General features: G+C 37.9%; 1 protein-coding gene across 1 annotated transcript; it reads right to left on the reverse strand.

Moving 5' to 3' along the window:
* Positions 1 to 3,007: 3,007 nt before the first annotated feature.
* On the reverse strand, positions 3,008 to 26,089 carry LOC135082700 (zinc finger protein ubi-d4). Its single transcript, XM_063977476.1, has 13 exons — positions 25,874 to 26,089; positions 25,626 to 25,735; positions 24,841 to 24,934; positions 23,779 to 23,959; positions 22,777 to 22,980; positions 21,460 to 21,541; positions 14,139 to 14,387; positions 13,273 to 13,440; positions 13,109 to 13,143; positions 12,546 to 12,723; positions 6,308 to 6,420; positions 5,749 to 5,880; positions 3,008 to 5,239 (listed from the first exon to the last, which is right to left on the reverse strand). Exons 1-12 carry the CDS (start codon positions 26,020 to 26,022, stop codon positions 5,749 to 5,751), a joined length of 1,695 nt encoding a protein of 564 aa, XP_063833546.1. The 5' UTR covers positions 26,023 to 26,089; the 3' UTR covers positions 3,008 to 5,239.
* Between the last annotated feature and the right edge of the window lie 155 nt (positions 26,090 to 26,244).

The raw sequence follows: 26,244 nt of genomic DNA on the forward strand, positions 1-26,244 counted from the left end.
TGTACATAACGATAGTGTAATGTCTGTCAAAAGTTTTGAAAAACGAAAAGTAGCGAGCCACCACACATGTAAAGCTCACTCGCCTTCGTGAATTACAACAACTATACTTTAAATTGATACGATAGATACATATACAATTATACATAGTCATTCCTTTCCTAAGATCGCTCGGAACAAAACACAACGGAGTGATTCCATACTTTTGCTCGTGGTTTAAAGTACGGCCAACGAGAAGCGATACCAAATGTAAACAAACCCAATGTCATGAGTGAACCCGTCTGACTGGCATATTTTGGCGGGAGAACGAGACATTACGACAAATACTCAAGATGGGAAGAGACAGAATATATTGTCAACTCGACAGTCGTATCGACCTTTTGTATCGCTGCTAGTTGGCCGTACTTTAGATTCAAAATCAATTAAAGACTCAAGCCTGTGTTTGATGAAATTCGGCCGTTTGGTATTGGGAACGTGCGAAGTGGGTGGAAGGGGTAAAGAAAACGATCGCTGCGCTCGTCGCGGCACAAATGTGTAACATTATGGGCAAGGGAAGCAAACAAACTTGTCTTGTCATTGTCAATATTGTTTTGATTTTAATGTGATTGTGTTAATTTATTCAATTGTATTGATGATATTGTACATGTATGTTGCGTTTTAGTTAATTTACAGCCTCCAATCTTTTCCAAGAGTAATACTGTTGTAAAAGGTAAATAAAATTCAACTTTTGAAAAACATAACTGTTTTTTTATTTTATAAAGTTCTGCACTTATATTATTATCATTATAATATTAAATTAACACTTTCTTATCAGTATCATTACTGCAACACATCCAAACATAAGAAGTTAGCATAAATTGGAGATATTTGACGTACCTAATATAGATTGTGGTTCACAACAGTCAGTCTTAGATACTGATCCAAACATTATCTTGAAAATAGCTCCCTTTGGAATATTTACAAGCTACAAATTGACGAATAATAGGTTCTCCCATTGTTGTTCGATGCTCGTTTTTAAATTACTAACTTTGTTGTTAATGTAACATATTAAAGCAGCAACATGTTTGCACTTGGCCGCTCTGGTTATAAACGCAGCTGCATTTTACTCCTGTGACAACCCTAGCATGATCGATCTGTAATAAATGCAATGAATATTAATTTTATAACTTTCTCTAAATCTTTAGTCATATTTTTAGGTTAGGAGATTACTTACGTTTAAACTTGTTTTATAGGGTGTCGAGGTCACCGATGTTTGACGAATGATGGTGGCTCAATAAATAACTATTGCCATTAGTTCTCAGCTCTTCTACATTCCTCACATGCTCTGCTAGCACCAATTTTTTTCCTTTGAGCTGAGTTTGGGGTTGGAAACATATTGTGTGTTTTACACACTCAAAACCAGTTTTTATAATGACGTCCATTTCTCCATAAACAGTTTTTATCAAATTCCATTCAACGTACCATTTATTGTCTTTTAAAGAATATTTTATTAACTCTAATCAATAAAAATAAGAAAGCTGTTGTTATTTATTTTTTGACATATGCCCCTTAAAGTTTCGTTGGCAGATGGCGCTAATGTCGTGCACGTTCCCAATAGTGTGCTACTATGCCAGAGGTCGCGGGTTCGATTCCCGCATAGTACAAACATTTGTGTGCACAACATTTATTACTGGTTTGACTCTTTCCTTGATTTTAAAATTATACTTTTGTCATCGGTGTCGTTTTATTTAGAACTTATGATTCAGTTATTGCAAAAAACCTAGACATCCCTGTTATTGTCATATCCAACATAGCTATGACAAAAATATAACACCCACGAGGGTTATCCATATTATCATAATATTATGTGGAAAATACGCGGAAAATGTATTTACTATAAAATTAACTTTATGAGCAAATGTTTCAATTTGAGACCAATATAGTACTTTAAGTACGTTCAAATTATTATTATTTCATAGATTTCAATCAACCAATGTTACTATATTATAGATCTGGTGCTCAACTCAGTCAGTGCCTGAGATTTGGGAGTGGAACGGGAGTGTGCTTTTGTAGCGTCAGCGAGACTTCAGATCTTCAGAATTACATATAAAGTACGGCCAACGAGAAGCGATACCAAATGTAAACAAACCCAATGTCATGATCTTTTGGAATAGCAGGGGTGCATAACTTTTTAATAGTTATATTAGGTACATATTTTTTTAGACAATATAGTTTAAAAATATCTGGCAAACCATAAAAATACACTCGACATCAAATAAATCGCACCTCCCGCGACAAGCATTTTCAAACGTATGCTTCCCCACTTCCCATCAATATTGGCACCATTGGAAAGCCTACTTAGTTCTAACCTTCATTTCATTAAAGGAAAGGTTTTTACTCCAAAAATGTGTCTTTAGAAGGATCCAGAGTCACTTCTTCAAAAAATAGGTAGTTACGCTAGAAGAGCCAACTTTTATGGCTATAAAACTGTTAAGTTGGGATTAATCGCTATCCATCTGTTAAAGAGGACACGTGAGATCATTATTTGGTTTTATAACCATAAAAATTGGTCTGATTGATCCCATAGGTGGGCCCAAAGTGAGGTATTTTTTCAAGTCACATTTATGGTATATGTTAATCATTTATTAAGAAATTAAATGTAAAAATTCTTTAAGGATATTTATTGGGCTTTCAAATAACACCAATATCGTTGGGGCACCATGATTGTGTCAGAAGAAAATCGTTCAAGTTCGCGTCGCGGAAGGTGCGGTTTATTTGATGTTGAGTATAGATGTTTTATTGAATTTTGTTTTTGTTGTAATTTGAATTATTGTATAATGTAGATTTAAATTAAATAACGAGAATAATAATAACATTTCTGCCTCACAATGTGCCTGGTGTATGGCAACAGGCCTACCCCTTTTTCATAGAGACTTAAATATATCGGAATAATAAAATAAGAACCCATAAGTAACAGATTCGCCCTCGTGAATTGTAACAATTATGTATACTAAAATGGATGTCTGAATGTTGACGAACCCGTCTAACTTTGACATATTTTGGCGGGAGAACGAGACATTACGACAAATACACAAGATGGGAAGAGACAGAATAGATTGTCAACTCGACAGTCGTATCGACCTTTTGTATCGCTGCTAGTTGGCCGTACTTTATGCTTTGTTACGTCACAATATGTCAAGGTCACCCCTCCCGTGCCGCTCCCACACCTCGGGCACTCACTGAGTTAAGCACTAGACGTTTATCAGGATTGTTTATCAACTATAAGATGCGATATTTCGTGCCGGTCCGATAGTAAAGAAGTATAAAGCAAGCACCGGTAGAGGTAGAAGGAACGCTATACACACGCGGCCTGCGGTACCGTGAACTTACATACAGTGTCTTATACAAGTTGTATGGACTTAGAACATGATGTTATGTAGTTATGTACACAAAAATACGTTCTCTAGTTACATACTTTTAGTCGGCCGATAGTTGGGCCCGATTCTGATTTGTATGAAGAATCGACCGACACCAATGTGCGCACTTTCATACATTGTCCAATGTCCATATTGATTAACAGCCCGACTATCAGCCGACTTGTAGTCTGCGGCTAGGCTTAGAACAAGATGTTATGTACACGAAAACACGTGTTCTTTAGTTAGACATTCCGCACATTACAGAAAGATTTAGTCGGCCGATAGTTTGAATTATTTCACTATGGGTTATCCGGTGATATCACCTGAGTGAACAAAGTGGATTTATTAGTGTCCTCGGAACCATTTCACCGTGATATCACCCAGGTGAATTGGTTCGACTAAAGTGGTCGCCTTTGTTTACCTAGGATAGGATTCATCCAGATGAACAGATGCGACTTTTTTCATTGATCAAGTCGGCTTCCAATTTTTATAAGGAATCGGTCGTACCAAAAAGGTGTAATGTGTGTACGTAATACAGGTGCATACTGATCAACAGCTCAACCAAAATATCGGCCGATTAAGTCTGTAGTCTGCGGCTAGGCTTAGACGGCCGATAGTTTAGGCAGCTTCCAATGTATGATAATCGGATACCAAATCGGTGCTAGGTGTAGCTAGCCTAGGCTTAGAACATAATGTTATGTACAGTCGCGGAATGAAAAGGTTCGTCACCTTAGTGTCGGTTTTCGCTTGCACTAGGTACTGTAAGAGTCAAACCTGCCAACATAACCGTGCAAGAAACATTGCTGCTAACATTTAAATAAATATGACGTTTGCTAACGAATAAGGTTTTGCTTGTTTATTTTTCTATCCCATCAGTGCAATGTTACAAATGTAGTTTTTTTATTTAATAGATAATGGCAGGTTGAACCAACAAGAAGGTTTTAGTTTATCAATCATAATAATCTTCTTGACAAGTTAAATCGTCAAACAACTTTGATCTGAATAATTTTGAACTTTACTGACGAACAGTTAAAGATTATTTTCTCTAACTCGAGATTATTCTGTAACATAGTTTCAAAAGGTAATATGTGCTCGCGATTCCTTGAAGGAATCAATTTGAAAACTGACGAACCTTTTCATTCCGTGACCGTACACAAAAACATGTGGAACCATTTCGTCCAAGTGATATCACCCAGGTGATTGGTTCGACTAAAGTGGTCGCCTTTGTTCACCTAGGAATTAATTCATCCAGGTGGACAAATGCGACTTTTTTCATTGATCACGTCGGCTTTCAATTTGTATGAGGAATCGGCCGATACTAAATCGGTATAATGTGCGCACTTCCATACATGTTCATATTGCTCAACAGCCGGACAAAACTATCGGCCGATTAAAAGTGTAGTCTGTGGGATGTTTTTGGTTTTCCTTTTTGTTTTTTAAAGTAAGTTTTAGAAAAGATTGAAGTTTTTACGAGAGTTGAAAATGGTCTAAGTCCATACGACTGTGTGAGCAGACCTTTACATAGAAATAGCTAAGGCCGAGTACACACTGACTAAAATACTAAATCTATTACGATCTAAGACGAAATGTGTACAGTATTTTAACAAATAATATACTCTCCCTTTGTCAAAATACTGTGGTATAAGTAAAGTGAAATATAGTAAAATATCATGATTTGTCAGTATGTACACGGTTTTAACACCAATCTATAAACTATGGCAACAATTTACATCAAGTCAGTGTTTACACCTGGACTTACGAGTCTTAACACCAAATGACGAGAAACACCGGGCGTACGTATTGTACCTTTTTTGCCGTCTCTTTCTTCTCCGAATCTTGTTTACAACCTGCAAAGATAGTTTGTACATTAGAATCTAGAAAATGTGACGTATCTAGCAAATATTTACTAAATGCATACCCTTGAATGGTTTTTGTCCGTTTTAAAGGACATGTCAAAAATGCCTTTAGAATCTAAATTAACGCAATCTATCGACTTTCAAGGGATATTTTATAAAAAGCATGATATTTTATGTGAAATACGGGGCTGTAGTTCAATAAAACTTCGAACTCCTATGTTCTTCTGATTAATTTCGTTGCGGGTCCAATGACAGTTTAACTTTCCCCGGGACAAACTTGACCTTAACTGGTTGGGTTGTTATTGGCGGTCAAGCTGTAGATCCTGGCTACACAGGAGTTGCAGCGGTGGGAACATCGCGACATCAGCAATGTTCCCAGCAACATTGGGCCAAATTTTCACCTAGCAACGTGACAGTATATTCCCTGCATTGGCTATGTTCCCAGCAGCACTGGCAATGTTCCCAGCAACACTGGCAATGTTCCCAGCAACACATCTCACCTAGTCCTTGCAGTGGAACTGCTTGATGCACAGCGCGCACGACCAGGAGCCCTCGGGCGGCGTCTCGAGCGGCGGCGCCAGGCAGTACATGTGGTAGCCGCGGTCGCAGTCGTCGCAGAACAGCAGCTGATCCTGTAGATTATGTTTAATTATATTGCATTTTAAAAAATGTCAAGAGGTCATATTTTCAGCGTGACAATGAGTGCCAACGAACTGTCAAATAGTTGCAAAAAACGATTCTGTTTGACTTGACGGCGACGGCATCACGCATCTCTTTTTATCAGAGTTGCTGCTAGTGACATCTCAATCGTGTTGCCCTATTCCGATGGGTATATTAACTTTATGAGGACCAGCGACTTTTCTTAGCATGTACAGTCAGCGTCAAATAGTTCGTGACACACAAAGTGGCCAAAAAGTTGACAACAGAACCTTATTCCAATTGCAACAAAGACGTGTTGCGAAATTTTTGGCTACTCTAAATATCACGAAGTATTTGAAGCTGACTGTACAAGCGGCCTAAAGCATAGTCCTCCCTCGCGCAGTCGGGTAAGGTACTTACGTCGTTGTCGCTGTTTCCGCAGAGCGAACAACACTTGCACTCGATGCATTGCCAGCGGTACTTGCATACCGACACCATCATATTCGCGGTGAATTGCAGGCAGGTGGGGTGCCCTGTACACACAACAATTATTATAACAAATATAATGTAAGATAAGCTACCAGTAGCTATATGCGCGCCGCAATATAATTTTATCGCCCCTTTTATCGATTTTACGTGATAAGGCAGGATGGAGCGAGATCAAACGCGAAGCTCAAGACCAAACGCGATAGAGGACTGTTGTGGACGCCCTCTGCGCCAATCTAGGGGATATAGGACATTAATGCCCGTTTTCACCAACAATCACTAATTTTTAAGTGATCCCTATGAAAACAAAATTCCTGCTGTTACCATACTCGTATGGCTCAGTGACTCGTCACTTAAAAATTAGGGATTGATTGTGAAAACGGGCATAAGTCAAGTAAGTCATGTCGACTAAAATCATCGATAAGATTTTATCACGGCGCGTTCTAGACCAGCTGGTTAAATTGGACGTTTAGTCCGATAGTTAATTGGTCTAAAATAACTTGACGCATTGAAAGTATTTGAAAGTCAGCCTTTAGAAGAAGACTGGTTAAGTCACATTGACAATGATAAAGCAATGGTTCAGTTTAGAATATAATTGCAATAGCTATAGGGTTAGCGCTTAACTGAGGCAGTGCCTGCGGTATAGGAGCGGCACGGGATATGGGTGGCATTGAAATACACTGGTCATCATAAAAATCGACCCACCCGCGACAAGCACTTTCAAACGTATGCATCCCCACTTCCCACCAAAATTACTATACTATATTACCATTTAAAAGCCTAGTTCTAAGCTTCATTTCATTAAAGGAAAGGTTTTTACCCCAAAAATGTGTCTGTAGAAGAATCCAGTCACTTCTTCAAAAAATAGGTAGTTACGCTTGAGACAACTTTTATGGCTATAAAACTGTTAAGTAGGGATTAATCGCTATCCATCTGTTAAAGAGGACACGTGAGATCATTATTTGGTTATATAACCATAAAAATTGGTCTAATTGATCCCAGAGGTGAGCTCAAAGTGAGGTCTTTTTTCAAGTTTTTCAAGTCACATTTATTGTATATGTTAATCGTTTATTAGGAAATTAAATGTGATTTTCTTTAAGGATATTTATTGGGCTTTCAAATGACACCAATATTGTTGGGGCACCATGATTGTGTCAGTAGAAACGAGTTTTCCTGTAAAACGTAGGTGGGCCGATTTTTGTGATGACCAGTGTATTATGACGTTGACGTTTGACGTCAACAAAAATACCCCCCCGTGCCTCTCAAATACCCCAGGCACTGACTGAGTTACGCGCTAGCCCTATAACCCACTGCATTCACATTCTGACACCGAATAAAAGCGAGGTTACACAAATATATTTCACATATTGTTAGGCACATAAGATTTTCTTACCTTATCGAATCTTCTTTAGCACCTTCAACTGTTTCAATAAAAAATAAGGGAAAATAAAATGTGCCGAACAATAGTGAAAATAAACAAAACAAAAACGACACTGAACATAATCAAAGTACGTACTAAATCATCGAGTTTAAAGTATCAGAAAATGTCGCTAGGAAGTGCACGGTAACTTCACTATTCTTCAGCACAACGAATGAAACCAGGCCACTTGTAAATATACAGTTTAATGTTTAAAAAACGTCCACGTTACACAAAAATAAAAACAGAATTAAATAAACGTTTCCACAGATTAAAAGGAATACACAAACCATTTATAGCATGCGAAGATACAAAAAAGTTTGAACGTCGTCGCTGCAAATCTTTTTTTTTACATCGCATTAAAACAGCAAGCATTTTAAATAGTTTTTTACCGATTGTCAAATATGCGTACCGGTTTTGTATTTAGTCTGTGGAAACTCAAGCTATAGGAACACTCTGTCATATATCATGGATACCAAAGTGTGCCTACATTCTAACCTATGTTATACTACGGTCCGATAAAATATAAAACAACTCGTCAACAATCTTTGGGCTGCAACGTATGCACTTCCTTGATATTTTTTGATACTTTGGAATAAAATAAACTGCACAATATAGATATATTCGAGATACACGGTAACTATGAAATAATAAACTATAATAACATAAGACGCAACTTGGCCAGGCTATAAAACATAAATATATTTCACTAAACAACAAAATAAAAAAACATCTTATATTCATTTATTAGCGTGTAATACAGAATGGAGATTCTGTGATATTTTAAATATGGTGTCACATTTGATCAAACAGATTACACACTATATTGAGGGTACATTTGGCCAAGATGCAATCCAACATACAATATTTAACTTATACATAAGACAATAATCTAAAAAATATTGCAGTTAAGGCACCGAAGGAGTGAATAAAAAAGCAAATATTGCGTAATATAGTGTTCATTAAAAAATGTGAACAAACAATGTCGACAGCTGTAAAACTGACATTAAATATTATCATATTAAGGTTTAATTTAATATTGACATAACAGACGATTATGTATAGATATGCTATTGTTATATTATTGATATATTACTAGATATGTCAAATCCACTGATATATTTACTCTACATTTGGTTATAATTTACAGCTGTCATTTATTCCAACGTTCTATATTAAAGTGTTGTATATGAATCTATAGACGATTACAAGTTACTAACATTAAATATTATGTAAATATCTCTTATACATAATAACTATCTAAGTCATAGATATAATTATTTATTTGTAATATAATATTGTGTCTATTTTTTATTATAAAACGATAATATAAGTAAAATATGTTTTGTCAAATAATCTTAAAATTTTAAGTATATAAAACATTAACCTAATAATTCAACTTAAACATCTATTATAATGAAACAAATATAAACTAAAGGAATGCGAAGTTTTTTTATAACATCGAGTTAGTCTTTTTAACTTAACATTTAGGATTTTCGTTAATAAATCTTTGGGTTGTATAATTTATATTAAACTTGAAAAACATTTATACAAGCGATAAAAGGCACATAACAAGCTCTACGATTGGTAAAATTGCTTCAATACTCAAAAGTAACTTTCAAATGGGAAGCAGAACATACACACTTTGCACATCTAAATAGAAAAATGTTTTTATGTTCCTTGGATTGTGTATTACTACGATGAACCTACCTACTATTTTCTTATCAGCTGAAACATATGTATAAGTTTAGATAGACAGTAAAACGATGATCAACTTCTTAACCATTTTTGGTGTGGTTTAACATAAAAACAATAATTGTATAATTAATCGTAATTAACAAGTGATAACAACTAGACATTTGGCATATAAAATTGAATGGTTTTTTACAATAATTTTGTTAAAAATATATTTAAAAATGTAACGAGTAATTTCAAAATAATTGTATTTTAAAAGCGAAAACATTTTGTTGAAAAGCGACAAGCAATTAACCATATAAACCGTTAAATATAATACTTTAATTTTTAAAATTTGAGTAAATATTCAGTATTCAAATACCTACTTACAACGACCAAAAGATATCGTCGAAATGTTGCTACTCGCTAAGGACAATTTTCGTCGTCTACACTATAGCGTCTTAAATTATCTCTGCACTGATCTTTCTATGGCTTACACACTATATTGGCGTGTATTGGCTCCGAGACTATATTGGTAATTAAATGTCAAATGACGAGCACAAATGTACAATCTAAATTAAGATCGGAACACATTCAAGCGCTACACAGCCTTGCACTACAATCATTTATTCCAGAGGTGGATATGACTAGGGCAGAAGCTGTACGTCCATGGGGCTGCGACCCACACCATGCTCAATGTATAAAAAAGTTGCTCAAGTGTGGACCGGCCTTGACTATACTTATATTATATGTCAAAGTGTGTATGTGTGATAGGTGAAAATTAACACAATATTGTGGAGCGCGGCGACTCGACTACGCGTGACTAGATAAGCTAGGATGATCATGTCTGTAGTTAGATAGAGACAACGGCTGTATCTATCTCTCTCTTAACCCGTGACGTAACAAAATGAGACAGGTAATTTTTAAAATACTAGAGATACCCGAGTCAGTAAGAGAGACAATAAATGAAGGATATAACCAGTTTAAACTAGTTTTAAACGATGTTTATTTTATCTGCTAATAAATAATTATTTTCTTATCATAAAACAAAGATAATTTATACCGTTTTCTCTACCATTACAACAAACATGACGCTGATAATGTATTTGGCTTTGCGAAGACTAAAATGTAATAATGACGACTTATTTTGACGCAATAATAAATATTTAGGTTTAAACAATTTCACCGAATTTCATATCCTTGATAATTCAAATCCATTAAAATAAGGCTTACAGGTGTGGCAAATTGATTTTATACATTTTATTTTAGTTTTTTTAAGTCCCCAAAATTTTAAAAGGTAATTTTTTTTCCTCGGCTAAATATTTTATTTAAAATGTTAAAAATATGAAATATTAACATTTAATTGCGTTACTAAAAACACAAATTTTACATACAATGAGAAAGAGTATTATCTAAAACGTTTTAAGTACCGAATTGATCTTATTGCCAATATTTAAAACTTTCCACACCTGCCCTCAAAATAAGGCACAATACAATTCAAATTTTGACAGGAGAGCTTAATACTAAAGCCTAAACCATGGAAGTAATGTACTCGTAGTCTTACACACTTCAATCGACCAACAAGGTATGGTACAGCTTGAGAAAAAGGTAAAAACAAAAAAAAGGTTTAGAGATGTGCAAGAAACATTTATGAATTAAAGTTTGAAACAGTTCTATAATGAACCGTAACTTAGCATAATCTTTTAAAATGACAATGATATTTTGTCCTATTCTTTATCCAGATATTGATCTTTTCAATTAAACAAGCAATTAGAGTTCCGCGTGACGTCACAAAGTGTTACACTTTTAGCCACGCCTTGACGTTACGGGCCTGTTTTGAACTTTGTCGCGCTTTATCTTTCAATTTTCATTATACAGTTTGAAAAAGTGAAAAATACGTGTCGAGTACTTTTTCATAAGTTAGACGATGGACTAATTTATACTCTTGCTTTTTACCCAAGAAACATCCCTATTGATACAATCCATACCTAGTTGATACGGTTGACTGAAGTTGGTACGACATAACCACTGACTAAGACGCGGTATCTAAAAAAATTACAACAGATAACATGTAAAAATATTTGGCATCCGTCGTCACAATAGGTAGACATGGCATCAATAAGATCACATTGGTTTTAATGTATTTTAATAAATCGATACCAATTCCAAATATATTGAAAAAACGAAAATCTAACGTGGATTGGAATGTATGAAACGAAAAACTTCCTCTAGTGAAACGAGTGATACCTCTTTGGTACATACCACACGAGTTTGTGACATAAGCAAATGGGTGTGGGAAAAGAGTTACAGGTGGCGCTAGTGTGTTAAAAATATTAAACATAAATAATAAAGCAAATTGAAATTAACGAATTATTAAGCTGACTTCGATAAAAATTACACGAATTGGGTAGTTGACATAATTTCAAGACACAATTTATAAAATACTTCGTAGCCCTGGAAACCGGGTCGTATTAGATGTAAAATTCTACTTTTATTAGCTTTGAAATCAAACAATTGATAGTCAATCGAGTTCGTGATCAGATGACGTCAAAGTCGCGTTTTGACAGCTCAAAATGTCAATTGACTATAGCCCGGTCTGTGAGCACGTAAAATTTTGTCCAATGACCCCTAGCTACCCATCCTTATCGCTCGCGCGTAATTATATTGCTGTCGCGACTGTGCGACTGGCACCCGCAGTGAGTGTGCGAGCGCGATTGCAACATAATTATGGGATGGGTAGCTTGGGGTCATTGGACAAAATTCTACGTGCTCACAGACAAGACTATAGGGCGCTCCTACCTTATCGTAAGCTCACTAGCGCCACCACGCAACCTCCCTACATGACAGGGCTCTGCCGAGAAGACGGCGGGGAGACCGGGTACTCGACATACTCATCGCGCAGCAATTTCGTCTGCGTCGCGAATGTGTCGAAGTCATCGGCAGAGTATGACATGGACGTCAATATTTCGACGACTCCATTAAGCCTGACGGTGTCTTTAAGGTGTTTGTGTCTCTCGCAGACTCGATTCTGTATGTGGTAGCAGGGAAGCGGGACGGAGCGCGGGCGGCCGCGGCGCTTACCTGATCGGCCGCAGTCGGAGCAGCTGACGAGCTGTTCGGGCGTTCCCGTCTTTTTGTTCTCGCGGTCGTCGCCGAGGCAGAAGTCGCAGTAGGGTGATGGTGACGCCTGGAATGAGATGAGGCGTTGAAGTATTCTGTCAAATGTACAGACGACGGCACGAACAGATAAAATCGTCCGCTCGCTATGAAACAAAAGAGTGAAAAACATCACTTCAAGTCCGTGTCAGGTCAAATGACACTTTTTTACTGGAATTTTAGAGAAAGGGGGAGGGATGTCTTTAGTAATTCCGCAATCTATATTAAATATATATAAAAAAAAAAAAATTAAAATACTGTGATTAGTTGAAATATTACTCTACACAGGGATCGTAACCGTATCAACTCAAGACGGTCAGTTTTCTTTGTATAAAACCATACTGCAACACACTTATCCGCACCGTAAGGTAAACGCCTCTCCTCGCGATTAACAGCGCACGAAAGGCCGTATTGCCTACATACAGTGTTGATCCCTTTCCGAGTTGATAAATCTGCTGTGACCTTAAATATGTAAACCACACGAAGACATAAAAAAAAGTTAGTTCATGCAAAGAAAACAGGTCTACTTCAATATACCTTAGTCGCCGGCTCCTTCAGCACCAGCGGCACGTGCGCTGAGTCCGACGACGACGTGTCGGCCGACGCCGGCCGGGGCCGTCGCCGTGCTGTCGACGTCACTATAGAGGGGTACATACCTTAGTCGCCGGCTCCTTCAGCTCCGGCAGCGGCGGCGGCGCCGGAGCCGCGGCGGCGGGAGGCACGAGCGGCGCGTGCGCTGAGTCCGACGATGACGTGTCGGCCGACGCCGGCCGAGGCGGCGGCGACGCGCGCCGGACCGGCGCCGGGGCCGGCGCCGTGGCTGCCGATGTGGCTGCCGACGTCGCTGGAGCGAGAGAGATACATGTAGCTTATGGAATGGTACACAATATTATACAGTACATCAACCTACTACTAATTTCCTCAATATCTTCATCATCATCATCAAGCCATTTTTTAAATAAACAACTTCAAAAAATCAAACGTGCCTAAGCGGGAATTGAACCCACGACCTTTCGCTTGCCGGGCCACTGCTCTTCCAACTGAGCTACTTAGACACTGGATGAACCCGTCGAAATTTTCAAGTGGAATAGCAGTCGCCCGGCAAGCGAAAAGTCGTGGGTTCAATTCTCACCTTAGACAGTTCGACTTTTTCGTAGTTTATTTAAAATTTAATTTGAGAAGCGACTCTTAATTGCTAAGAAATTTTGTCTCCTCTACGAGAACAACGTGCGACGGTGCGACTCTTTAAGCTCTACTAAAATCTAAGTTCAACATTCATTTCAAACGTCTCACGGTAACAGTAAGCTAGCTAATATGCGGTCTCTAAGTTTTTTTCCCCCATCGGCTGTCGGTTCAATGCTACGTGTAAGTTGCCAAGAAAATCGGAAGCAATTCTAATGTATGTAACCAAATACACTACTCAAAAGACTCCGTTCTTGAGCTAGGCAATAAAGTTTCGTCAACTACATTAACTATTTTGGAAATTGCTGAGCTCAAAAGCCAAGAACGTGAACTAACCAGCACCAACTCCGGGGTTGTTCAGAAACGTCACGTAGCTATCTTGGTATTCTGTCGCGGGTTGAGCCGGGCCGCCGACCGCCGATGGGGCCGCCGCGACCGCCGGCGGCGTGTGGGCGCCGCCGCGGCTGTCTCGCGAGTCGCCGTCACTGCCAGCCGCGGCACCGGCACTGCCGCTCGGCGGGTCCTTGTGCGTGTGCGTGAAGTGGTAAGTGAGACCGGCTCGCGTCTTGTATTTAGCTCCGCACACTGTGTCAATAAGAAAAATGCTTTGACTGATGTGGTCCTTCGAGCCGGATTTTAATTAGAATAGACTAAGATATTGAGACGTTAGATTATTTTACATGAATATAATTTATTTGGAAATTACTCACCGTGCGTAGTGCCTCCGTCTGCTTTTACAGTTCACTCTTTCGTCGATATCACAATAATTTAGGGTATAGAGAAGCCTACGTCATCAGAACAGAGCATAGAGGAGGCACCACGACGGCGAGCGGCGTTATGCGATGTGACGCAGCCTTCCAGTAATTATCCGTCATCAATCAATACCTTTGTCACGCGTAGTACGCACCGGGTACGATTGTGGCTGGTGCGTACTAAGCGATATGCACTCATTTCGAACGATTTCATCAAGCCTTTAAATCAGTAGTTGCGTTTTCAAAATATAAAACAGCACTGTATCTGGACAAGTAGGACTACGCCACGATTTTTTCCAAATAATCTGATCTATTCGACTCTTTCAGATACCATGCTATGCTTGGATAAATGAAAGAGACAAACACAGTCGTTTTTTGGAATCGTTTGTGAAGTAGGCCACGCATTTTAGTATCTTTTTGCCGCTGCTTCTTTGACAAGGCTTTCTGATGTACAGTTCGTGCATATTATAGCCGGCCCGTCGTGATACGTCTATGTTCAGTTCTGGAGGACGCAGGCTTCCCGGGGAGCGTTTGATTGATGACTTCAAATCATTGGATCTGCCATTTGATCATGACACAAGTAACATAAACAGTTTACAACATAATGAACACAACGATTATGGATACACTGAGAACTTTCGCAAATATTTGGTCCTTCGAGCCGGATCCAATGAAAGATTAATATTATGGATTAAAGTAAACACAATTTTAATAAAACCCTCAGTGTATCAAACAAGAGATCCAAACTTGGAGTCCAATCAAAAATGAACAAAAGTAATTTTACATTTGGATAATTTTTATTTGTTATTCAACATAAATATCTTGTATAAATTCATAACAATCTTTGGGTGCTAATAATAGTTTGGATCTAAGAATAACATTAAGTCCTCACATACACCGATCCAATTTAAATAGAATAAATAATGATTTTGTTATACCCAAGCCGAGAAAGGAACAATGACTAAAATTTCACATTAATACTTGATTTTTGCGTCCAAACACACCTGGCAATTTTGAACCGAATTATTATGTCGTCAACGTAAAATGTATAATTTAAAAACTATTATTACCATGTCCCTAGACAATAAATTGATATTGAATTCATTACGTAATATTGTATGAATAAATTAATACTTTTTAACACCCATTTCTAATAACATTATCTAACATATTCTATTACTGAATGAGGATATTATTTCATCTATGTTTTGCGAATGGAAGCCTAATATAACAACCTATCGACCCCATCACTGCTTTTGGCAACTAACTTATAAACAAGTATGTTATTTCAACTATTGCGTCACAAGTGGAATCACTTCCCCAGATTTATCTACACTTAATTTTCACTATGTACAACCAAAACTTATATACCTCTGAGAACACCCCTAAAACCATCAAAACACATTACCTACATATACCAACAAGACCAAACAATATATGAACACAGCACATTTAAATTGTGTACATTTTTGAACAACCCAGAATGCCTACTTAATTTTAATAACCTGAACACATTGTTTCTGAGTACATTCAATTGAGTTTCAATTATTTGAAACGCAAAACTTTAGTCATTGCGATAATGAAGATATTATTATGATATAGAATCGAATTAAGATTACATGAGACGAAATAAATAGTTCTATCACAGACACATGAGTCATACACATCCAAAGTAAATGGTGCTACAAGATTGTGATTAAAATTGTGATTATTCATAAGATCCTGTTTATAATAAAACGTTTTAACTACGAATGACCTTGTTCTATCAATATACGAGTATTTAATCCAACACACTTACGATTTTTAGATCAGCCTCTGTTTCAGTATTAAGTTGGTTAACATTCAGAAACACACATTATAAACTTATTTTACTCGACAAGATCAAACGTAGTTTTATACGTCACTAATAATAAAATGTTCGATACAGAACCATTATAAAAACTTCGGAACACGCAACAATCCAAAGGCAACCTAAACATGTTCACTTTAAAGTCTCTTGTAACTTGCCCAGTGGTTGATTTGGTTTTCTAATTGATCTAAATGGTCCCGTATCAAACAGATGGGACCTCAACGCAGTCATAAATATCCTCGATTTACTAAATAAACATGCTTCGGTACTTCCTTAAACAACGAACGCGATTATGAACCTTTAAGATATTGAATGAGAGTTGATAAACGTACTACAGTGGCGTCCCTGCAGTCCTTAAATGAAGGCGCCCCTAAATCAATTAGAGATTCACGACTGTGAAGAGGCCCTAAGTGTGTTCACAATGTCCTTCAGCTTTTGACTTTGTGTTTTTTGCTTTTTAGACGGCTGTTAACACTATTAGCGCTAATCTAACAAAAAAATCACTTCCAAGTCATCCTAAAACCACCAAGTGCACCGTGAACACACAAAACAAAAACACTACGCTATCCTTATTATATTAACAGAACAACTACGCCCATACAAAGAATTGATTAGTAAAAATATACCGTGGCAGTGTATTTCAGATTAACAATAATTTAATTGGTGTTACAGATTCCAATCTTTCACATATTTTTTTTATATTATTTTAAGCATTTGAACTTTCGGTATTTCATTTTAATTGACGTAACGGTCATACACATTGGGCGAAGTGCTATACTACAATATGCATTTATACAAAATATTGATTCCGCAGCTATGGTAGATTTACATTCCTATTTCATTACGTGCTTCAGCCAATGTGTACGAGCCAAATGAGGAAGAATGAAGATTAAAAAAGCTACTTAGCTATGAAATTAAAACACTAACAAAATTATCCTTAAAACATACCAAATTAAATGCACGATTATATATTTTTTTGTAATAAATTAATTAAAATTTTGACAACATCTAAATTATATTTTAAAAGTTATTTGTAAGACCAAAAAATTTAGAATTTTTAGATATTATAGATTCTATTATCTAATCAGCTTTAATTTAAATATAAATTACTTATTTTAGTCCACAAACTGTATTGTTAGTTGTTTGTAAGTCACCGTATAAAGCCTAAAATTTTCCTAAAAATTATCTAATAATAAACATGATAAACCAGCGACAGGATTACACCAGAGATTCACTTATACCACTAATATTATACAAAAACGTACATACATACATACAACGATAAAGAAGGCATGTTGAATCTATACACTGATACAAACTACACTTATTGTTGTGTGTCATCGATCATGATACTATTTTAATAAATCGCTTTCACCGGATTACTAAGTTCATATTCACACCAAACCGCACACTTTGCTTGTGTGTGAAATAGAGAAAGGCAAAGGCAAACCACCAAACGTTACAACGCTATCAATAAGACAATCTACTTCATCATCCCATATCGGTTTTAGTAACTTGGTTCTTCCAAATCATCCGTGATCCTAAAGTACTTTTTTATATCAAGAGCATTCCGTTCTCAATGTGCAAAAAATATTGCAAATGTGTCTATTGTGATTACTGAAGCCCATATTGAAAAAACAAGCTCAAACTGAACTAAATCTCAGTCATAGATTATATGTCCAGTGATTGTCTAAATATTGAAATTCATCCAATCTAAGCCCTCAATTGAGTTTTTGGACATCGTTCTGTGATACACACTTCATACTTGAGTAAGTAAGTGATCAACCTGAATCTTAAATGAATTCGTCAATGAACTATCTTATTGAAGTAAACTCGATCTATGCATTCCAATTTTTTATTATTCCTTAACGTCCACATTACTAGAAATAAGCTTGTGGAAATAAATAAAACAAAACTAAAAGCGACTTTTAGAAAAAGACGCATTTAATACGATGGTTTCTTGTGTCTCAAGAATAAGTTATGGGTATTCCTTGAAACATTTTATTTCAGAATCAGGCCGACTGTTTTTTTCTTTGTTTTAGACACACACCAACAAGTTACTCAACGAAGACAAATCACTTAGTTGTATATTGATATAGCTAAGATTACAGTACATTACTCATTGGCCCTGTCCTACATTACAACAATTTTATGTGTTTACGTTTCGAAGGCTTGCGCTACCCGACCGTACCGTACTTTACAAATGACTTCTCAAATCCAGCGTAAAATCTAGCCCTATGCAGAGGCGCTATCAATTCTAAATCGCTTACAAATCATTCATTTTTGCTTATTAGTTAATTTTCTTTACTGTACGTACTCTTATCAGGCTCCTACTTCTATGTAACAATCCTGATGCTTGGGCCTTTTGTATAAGTTTAGAATTGGAAGAAAGCATCTCATAAACCTTTACTTCGGCTTATGGTAGCAATTAAATGGGTAAAACTTACGCCCTTATTCATAAGAAATAAGTATAACAAATATTTTTAAACAATTTTTTTTATGAATAACTGCTGGGTATAGCTTCTTTTCTAAAACGACACTGGAAACTCAATTCAAACTCAAATAGATATGAATATCTGATTGATCTATTCATATTTGACTTGGAATTGGAATTTAATTCATTTCAAAATTGAAAACCTATGACTCTAAAAGTTAATATTTGAATAACTATGCTTAGAATTAAAAATAAACTACTAGATGGGGAGTAAGAATTGTAACAGTTCTAAAATATACTTCAAGCATTAATATGCGAAGATTTTTCCTAATTTCTATAGACATTAGATTGAATTAATTAACGCATATCTATGGGTGTTACTAAAATTGGAGTGATACAAGTGATAGAACGAGATTTTTATATAACAAGGCCCTATACCAACGTGTAATTGAAGTAACGCATTACGCTATTAAACTTAGTGCACATATACGCTATAAACTCGTGTGAACTCGTTGTTTGACACGTTATTTTGTGAATACAAATTACTAATAGTCCCATTAACCTCTCGTGGTAAGCTAAATATGCTTGTGTTACGAGTGGGTCCACAATAACCACAACAAGCGAGCGGCACTGATCGAACCCGCCTTCCTTGGATCACGAGTCGGCCAATCCGACCCCTTCACCATTCGGCTATCGTCGCTTACTAAACTGTTCCAATTTAATATAAATAAAAATCATTTGATATATTTGTGTTACTTCAATCACACGTAGTATATTTTCGATATACGTCGAATAGCGCGTCGCCAAACCTAACAACTCAGGGTCTATTCCGTTTCGTTCTATAAACCTACGCATAACGGCTACGTAACTGATTCTTTTGGAGTAGGACCCCTCGCTACCTCCAGATTTTATTATCTATTGAGCAAATTTGTGTCATAATGACATCTGCAAAGGTTCACTAGGAGCCGATTCTGGCAATGTAGATATTTTATCATTTTAATTTAGAATGGAAGTGTTGACCAGTCAGGCTAGGATGCGCACCGTGATAAATTCTTATCGATAATTTTTAAGCGACAATCGTATGGGCTTATCGCGTAAAATCGATAAAACAGCGCGCAACCCACGCCTACTGAGTACTGACTAAGAAAACTTTTTCGTTTCATGCGTGTAAACAGTATTATTACACTTAGAAATTAGTTTAATCTTTCATGTAAAGGCATACTCGGAAATTATTGGAAGAGTTAATTCGTAAGAAAAATATTTATACCGCTAGAATTCGACTCCGGATTATGATGTATTATGTAATTTATATTGCACTAATGGGAATGTTTGCTTTAATTTTGCAGACATTTCATGGATAATAAGCTGTAATCAACAGTATTATTTTCTGTAATATAATGGAAGCAAATTAAAGTCACCACCCAATGTGTCTGGACACCGTAAAATTGTGAATTCCGTTAGATTAAAATCTGACGTAGTTAGATTACAACCTAACCCACTGTTAGTTTACTATCTCAAGCATTATATTATAAACTGACGGAGTTTACAATTTCACGTGGACATATTCAAAGCTTGAATTTAGTTTTTCTTTTCGGATTTTTGCGGGGCGTACGATTGTGTATGAGAAACGCCTTGCCGGGCTCTTCTTGTTCTAATATGATTTCCAAAGTTAAGATTTATAAAATAATGTTTAGTCTAGTAGTATTTTTACATAAACAATGCTGTTGATTATACTCCCATATTACATCCCTGCTTACTAGTATTTTTTATATGCGTAAGCTCTTGATATGGTCTACCCTAACAACTATTGTAAGAACTATCTAATATAAAATGCTTTTGGTATGTGGTGGACATTACTAAATCACTGTAATTAAATGGATTCTATTGATATTATTTCATTTATTGGCGCGTAGAACGCAGCCTATAAGTGCAAATCGTTTTAAAATTGCCATTTCATAAACTTCTTTTTACATAAAGTTTTCAAAACTCGTGGACTTGCTAACTCCAAAATCAGTGGCAAACTTCATTAGTGATAAACAATGTGTTTCAACTGTATTGGGAGACAGTGTTGCCATCACGAAAAATATTCAGTCAGTTATTAAAAAGGAAGGAAATAGAATACCGCAGTAAACTGGAGACTATGTAACACGATGCGATTTATTTTCGGATTTTATCTTAAACTTTTTGAAGAATAGTCGCAGTATTCACTATGTTGTAAAAATGTTCACCGACAATAGCTTAATCCGAGTCTCCAGCGCGTGTTTTGCCCTACACAATCAACAAAAACATGTCAACATTCAACATTTTTTGCAATGAAATTTTGTTGAATGTTTAGTTTCTTTTTTGTTGATTGTGCAGGGCAAAACACGCGCTTGAGTGATCTTACTGAGATAACTTTTAACAACAGATATTTTTTAATTTCTCCCTTCAAGCCCTAGCATCATTATGTCATATGTTATTAAAACAAAAATCGCACCCTGTAACATAAACCAGTGCGGATTTCCATGTCGTCAGTCTGTATAGTAATATATTTTTTTATGATGGCAACACTGATCTCCCGCGGCGAATAACAGTGGTTCAGTGCCGTGACGGCGGCTTAGTGCCGCCGGCGCGTGGACTTACGTTCGCAGCCGAATGGCTTTTCCGAGTCGCCTGTTGTCTCGTAGGGGAGTGTGCCTTGCCCTGCGCGTTTCCTACCGCGGCCCTGGAAATGTACATGACAATTAGGTCCTCTGTTTGAATGTGACTGAGTAGAGAATGGTGTATGAAATGCTTGGCTCTAGACAGCTAGTAAAACGTGGCGTTTTTTCTAGTCATTTTTTGTTTTTCCTATCTTATCTTATCATAGTAAACTGCTCGTTACAAGGCAGTGTGACGTGACGTATTTGGCGGGGCACATGCTGGCAATACGATTTGACTAGAGCCCTAGCCATGGCATGCCAGTCTCTTAGAGCCCTGGCCTTGCTCTAGTTAACATAGCGTTGTATAGAGGGTATTTTTGTGTTTCGGCCGTTCAATATAAGATAGCCAGGTGTTCCTTGAGGACTCCGGGAGAAAGTCTCTTCCACCTTTAGCCTGATTATATTTTCTATCAAGTGAGATACCAAGACCTACCTATGGTGGTTAAAAATGTCTATGTTTGGACGCTGCCTTTTTGGAGTAGATAGGGCCCTCTCAATCGCGGGTCCCTGAGCACCAGAGGGCAATAGGAACTTGTCTGGAGCCCTAATTGGTACGTACCGCGCGGCCCCGCTTGGCAGGCGTGTCGTCAGGCTGGGACTTGCGCGTGCGGCCGCCGCGGGAGCCCGGGTCGTAGGCGTCACCGTCAGACTCCCGCCTTTTTAGACTAGACAAGGCTCTTCAATACCCAGAGCGCCCAGTGGGCACCAGGAATCTGTCTGGAGCCCTATAGTCCGGTCGCCAAGCACGTAGAATTTCGTCCAATGACCCCAAGCTACCTATTCTTATCGCTCGCGTGTAGATTGCTGTCGCGACTGTGCGACGGGCAGTCGCAGTGAGTGTCCGAGCGTAACAGCAATATAATAATTACGCGCGAGCGATAAGGATGGGTAGTTTGGGGTCATTGGACGAAATTCTTCGTGCTCGGCGACCGGGCTTTAGTTAGTACGTACCGCGCGGCCCCGCTTGGCAGGCGTGTCGTCAGGCTGGGACTTGCGCGTGCGGCCGCCGCGGGAGCCCGGGCCGTAGGCGTCGCCGTAGTAGTCCTTGTCAGACTCCGCCTTTTTAGAGCAGACAAGGCCCCTCAATGCGGCCAGTGGGAATCTCCCTGACGTTCAGAAGTCGTCCCATTGAAAAAAAGTTCTAAATCCGCATTCACAAGGGTCATTTCGATAGAACCATTACTCGATAGGATCGCAACTCAGCGATTTGTTGTCGTTAAGTTTTGTTACGTGAATAAGGCTGCTGGTTAGTACGTACCGCGCGGCCCCGCTTGGCGGGCGTGTCGTCAGGCTGGGACTTGCGCGTGCGGCCGCCGCGGGAGCCCGGGCCGGTGAGCGCTGCGCCCCCTCGTTTGCGGCGGCGGTTGGCATAGGTGTCGTCGTAGTAGTCTTCATCGGACTCCGCTTCCGGCTCCTCGCCTGTCTCCATCTCTTCCATCGCTAGCTCGTCGTAGAACCATTCCTGTGGATAGATCATATGTCATTATTCAACTCCTGGATTTTATTGGTTTGATTTTATTTTTAAAGTACCTACATGCAATGTTCTTGATGAGAGATGTCTCTGTTAGCATTCAATTCAATATTTCATAATTTCAAACATCACCAGTGCCATTTAGGCTATTATAATTTGTGCACTAAGTATCTATTTAAATTTTAGTTTACACCGATATCTTTCTATTTTGTTATTCTATCTGTGGACAACGGGGCTGATTATGCTTTTACCTTAATATGTGTTTAAGTTCATGTTTTATACTTAATTTATAAGTGTAATTAATTGTTTGTTGTTCCAAAATAAACTACAAAAAATCATTCCATTGCTGAAAATAAGATCCCCCCCCCCCCCCCCCCCCACTAAGATTTCCAAATTGGGCGGTTGGTAGCGGCTTGCATCTTGCATACTATGGAGAGGGCTATATGTTTGATGTTTCTTTACGAGGTCGAATCAGAAATGAGATCCTAAAAAAAGCTAGTTGCCGACATAACCTAACGGATTAGCTAGATCAAGTGTTAATACCAACAAACTATGTAGTTCGCAGAACTGGCGGCCTATGGGGCACAAGGTTCTGGCATGGAGGCCACGTAACGGCAAGCGCAGCGTGTTACGCTCAGCTAAATCTTGAAACTCGAAGGTTGCAGGATGGATTGTTATAGTGAATAAGTTAAGTGACCTTTTAGGTTGTTAGCTTATAAGAATGACAATAATTTCATAACCTAGCCTAGGGTTGCAGGATGTAAGTAAGTACTCCTAATAAACGCTCACCTTAGGGTCATCTTTGGCGGCAGTCTGCGAGCCGTCTCGACTGTCCTCCCCGGCCAGCGAGTCGCCCGGTATGCCGGAACTGTTCTCGCCTTCCCCTGTGGTGTCCGCGGTATCCGTTGCGCCGCTCCAACCCCACCGGGTTGACGACATTGTGAGGTACTGGCGGCGGGCTTTGCGCCATCTGGTGTTGGAAATAAGGTTGAAAATTTGACGTTTGAGTAGATTCTAATCTAATTCTAGGGGTCTACACTCAAAACTTTGAAGACTTGGGGCCATAATATTTTTTTCGGTATGTTGCAAGGGCCATATCAATTTGGCTTATTCCGCTATTCCCTGTTGACAATCCCCGTCAACAGGGATTAGTGAACTTTTTGTTCACTTATCCTTGTTGACACCAATTGGAACTTATAATGAGGAATAATGAACTAAAAAGTTCATTAATCCCCATTACATTCAAAATAAAATCCTAATTAAAGGGGATTAATGAACTTTTTAGTTCATCAGTCCCATTAACGGGGATTGTCAATGGGGAATAGTGGAATAAGCCAACAACTTTAATTTTTCTGCCCACCTATGCAAACATAGGCTTTGTCTTAAGCTGTCGCGGGCCGGATTGATGGCTTTGTCGGGCCGGATATGGCCCGCAGGCCGTAGTGAGTAGAGAACAGAGTTTGAAAATGACGTTTTATTATATGTAATTGAGATGAAGAAAGGTCCCAAACTTAGCATATATTGTGTGTAACTGATGAGCATACAGCATGACAACTAGACGTTTCGTCAGCTCAAATTCTTGTTGTCTTCTTAACTAGTGCTACAGCTGTACCAACTAGAGACTAGTTGGAACAAAGTAAACTGAAATTTCCACTGCTCTTTCAACATTATTTTTGTTTGGTGTCAGTTTTTTAAGTTTATACAGTATGTTGAGGGTCAATTTATTTCAGAAAACTCCATCAACAACATCCATAAAGTGTATGTAAAACATTAAGCTGATATTAGTAGTATTTTAATCAAATAGACCTAGAACTATGTAAACTTTTGTGGAGTAACTGAATAGGAAATTACCTTTGTGCAGGATATGTGTAGACTTGCCCCTCTTTCGCGCCAGGCATGCGCTGTTTTCTTGTCATGAACAAGTTGCAATGGCTCTGTGCGACACCTACATGAAAAGTGAATCGTAAGTTGGGCAGAGTGGTCCATAAAACACACAGATCACAGAAACTAAAGGAAGATGTGACAAGGGGGAGTGGCTGGTGTCGCAGCAATATGCCCAAATACAGAACACATTGCTTGTAAATGCAATGACAGCATCAATGTCATAATGTAAACAGTTTACATTGCTTATGTAGTACTAAAGATTATTCAAACGTTGAGTACTGATACCTCAGTGCGTAATGAGCACATATTTTGATTACTTTGTGTGTGTGAATTTCTAATGCGACACTGAGTTTCGAACTCAGCGCATTAGTTAGCATCTCTATGATAAAACATGACAGAAGCCCTGCCTTGAATTGCCATGAGAGTTCTTGTGGCTCAATTTGCCACTATGACATCTTTCTTTACTATTTAGTGTGCCTTTCTTGGTGATCGGGGCTTGAACCCAAAACCGTATCAATAAAACTAACAATAAAATAGGTCAAACTTGCTATTTTTTTTACTAACTTCCAGAGATTTGCCTTTAGCAGTAGTGTCCACTGCCTAGCAATATTTTACCATAGATTATAGCGTCCATGCATTTCAGAAAATAAATGGGTGTCACCGCTAGCAATGGCCTAATTTCATAACAGAACAGGTAAACGCATCGTCTGCGCAAGGACAAATCAATAAACATACGATCGATAACAACATACCCGTTTGGGTGTCGATGAATGGCATTCGCATTCTTCTTTCGGCACATAGTCTGGAGTTAAATGTTGAAGAGTTCTCAATAATTTCTTTGTAACTTGGATCATTGAGAAAGCTGAAACAGGCAAAAAAAACATTCACACTTTCAGCACTTGTATACTCCAGAAATTCGCATGGTATGACGACGTCACTTTATTTGTATGATCACTATTCACTAGAGATTCAACAATTTCATGGTTTTAGGATGATATACCTCTCAATTTTTGCTAAATTTGAAGGATTTACTATCTGAATCTCCGCCGCCGCCATCACAGCCGCCATTTTACTAGACGCTAACTTGACATCGATGACGTATGGTATTAAAAAAAAGTTGCATTTCCGGCTAGTGCTGCAAGTAAGCATAATATTAAGCTCAAGCTTGGATTTGATAGTACACACAGATAATCTAAAAACCGGTATTAATTTTATCCGCGTAAAATGATTAATGAACTCGAGTATTAATATCTGAAAGACAATTTTGAGTGCATTTCACTCTAAAAAACTTAACAATTGCATCAAAATGAATAATTTTCACGTAAAAACCAAGCCCAAAATTGAGACGAGTTTTATTTTTGATAGTAGTAT

Source organism: Ostrinia nubilalis, chromosome 22 (genome assembly GCF_963855985.1).
Source record: "Ostrinia nubilalis chromosome 22, ilOstNubi1.1, whole genome shotgun sequence".
Lineage (NCBI taxonomy): Eukaryota > Metazoa > Arthropoda > Insecta > Lepidoptera > Crambidae > Ostrinia > Ostrinia nubilalis.

What these genes read in the sequence shown, in the direction of transcription:
- LOC135082700 (XM_063977476.1), bottom strand. Translation starts at nt 26,022, where the DNA reads ATGCTTACTTGCAGCACTAGCCGGAAATGCAACTTTTTTTTAATACCA. An exon ending in CCGCCAAAGATGACCCTAAG is followed by an intron (nt 22,981 to 23,778) that starts GTGAGCGTTTAT and finishes ATCTATCCACAG; the next exon opens with GAATGGTTCTACGACGAGCT. An exon ending in CAACCCCGGAGTTGGTGCTG is followed by an intron (nt 13,441 to 14,138) that starts GTTAGTTCACGT and finishes CCACATCGGCAG; the next exon opens with CCACGGCGCCGGCCCCGGCG.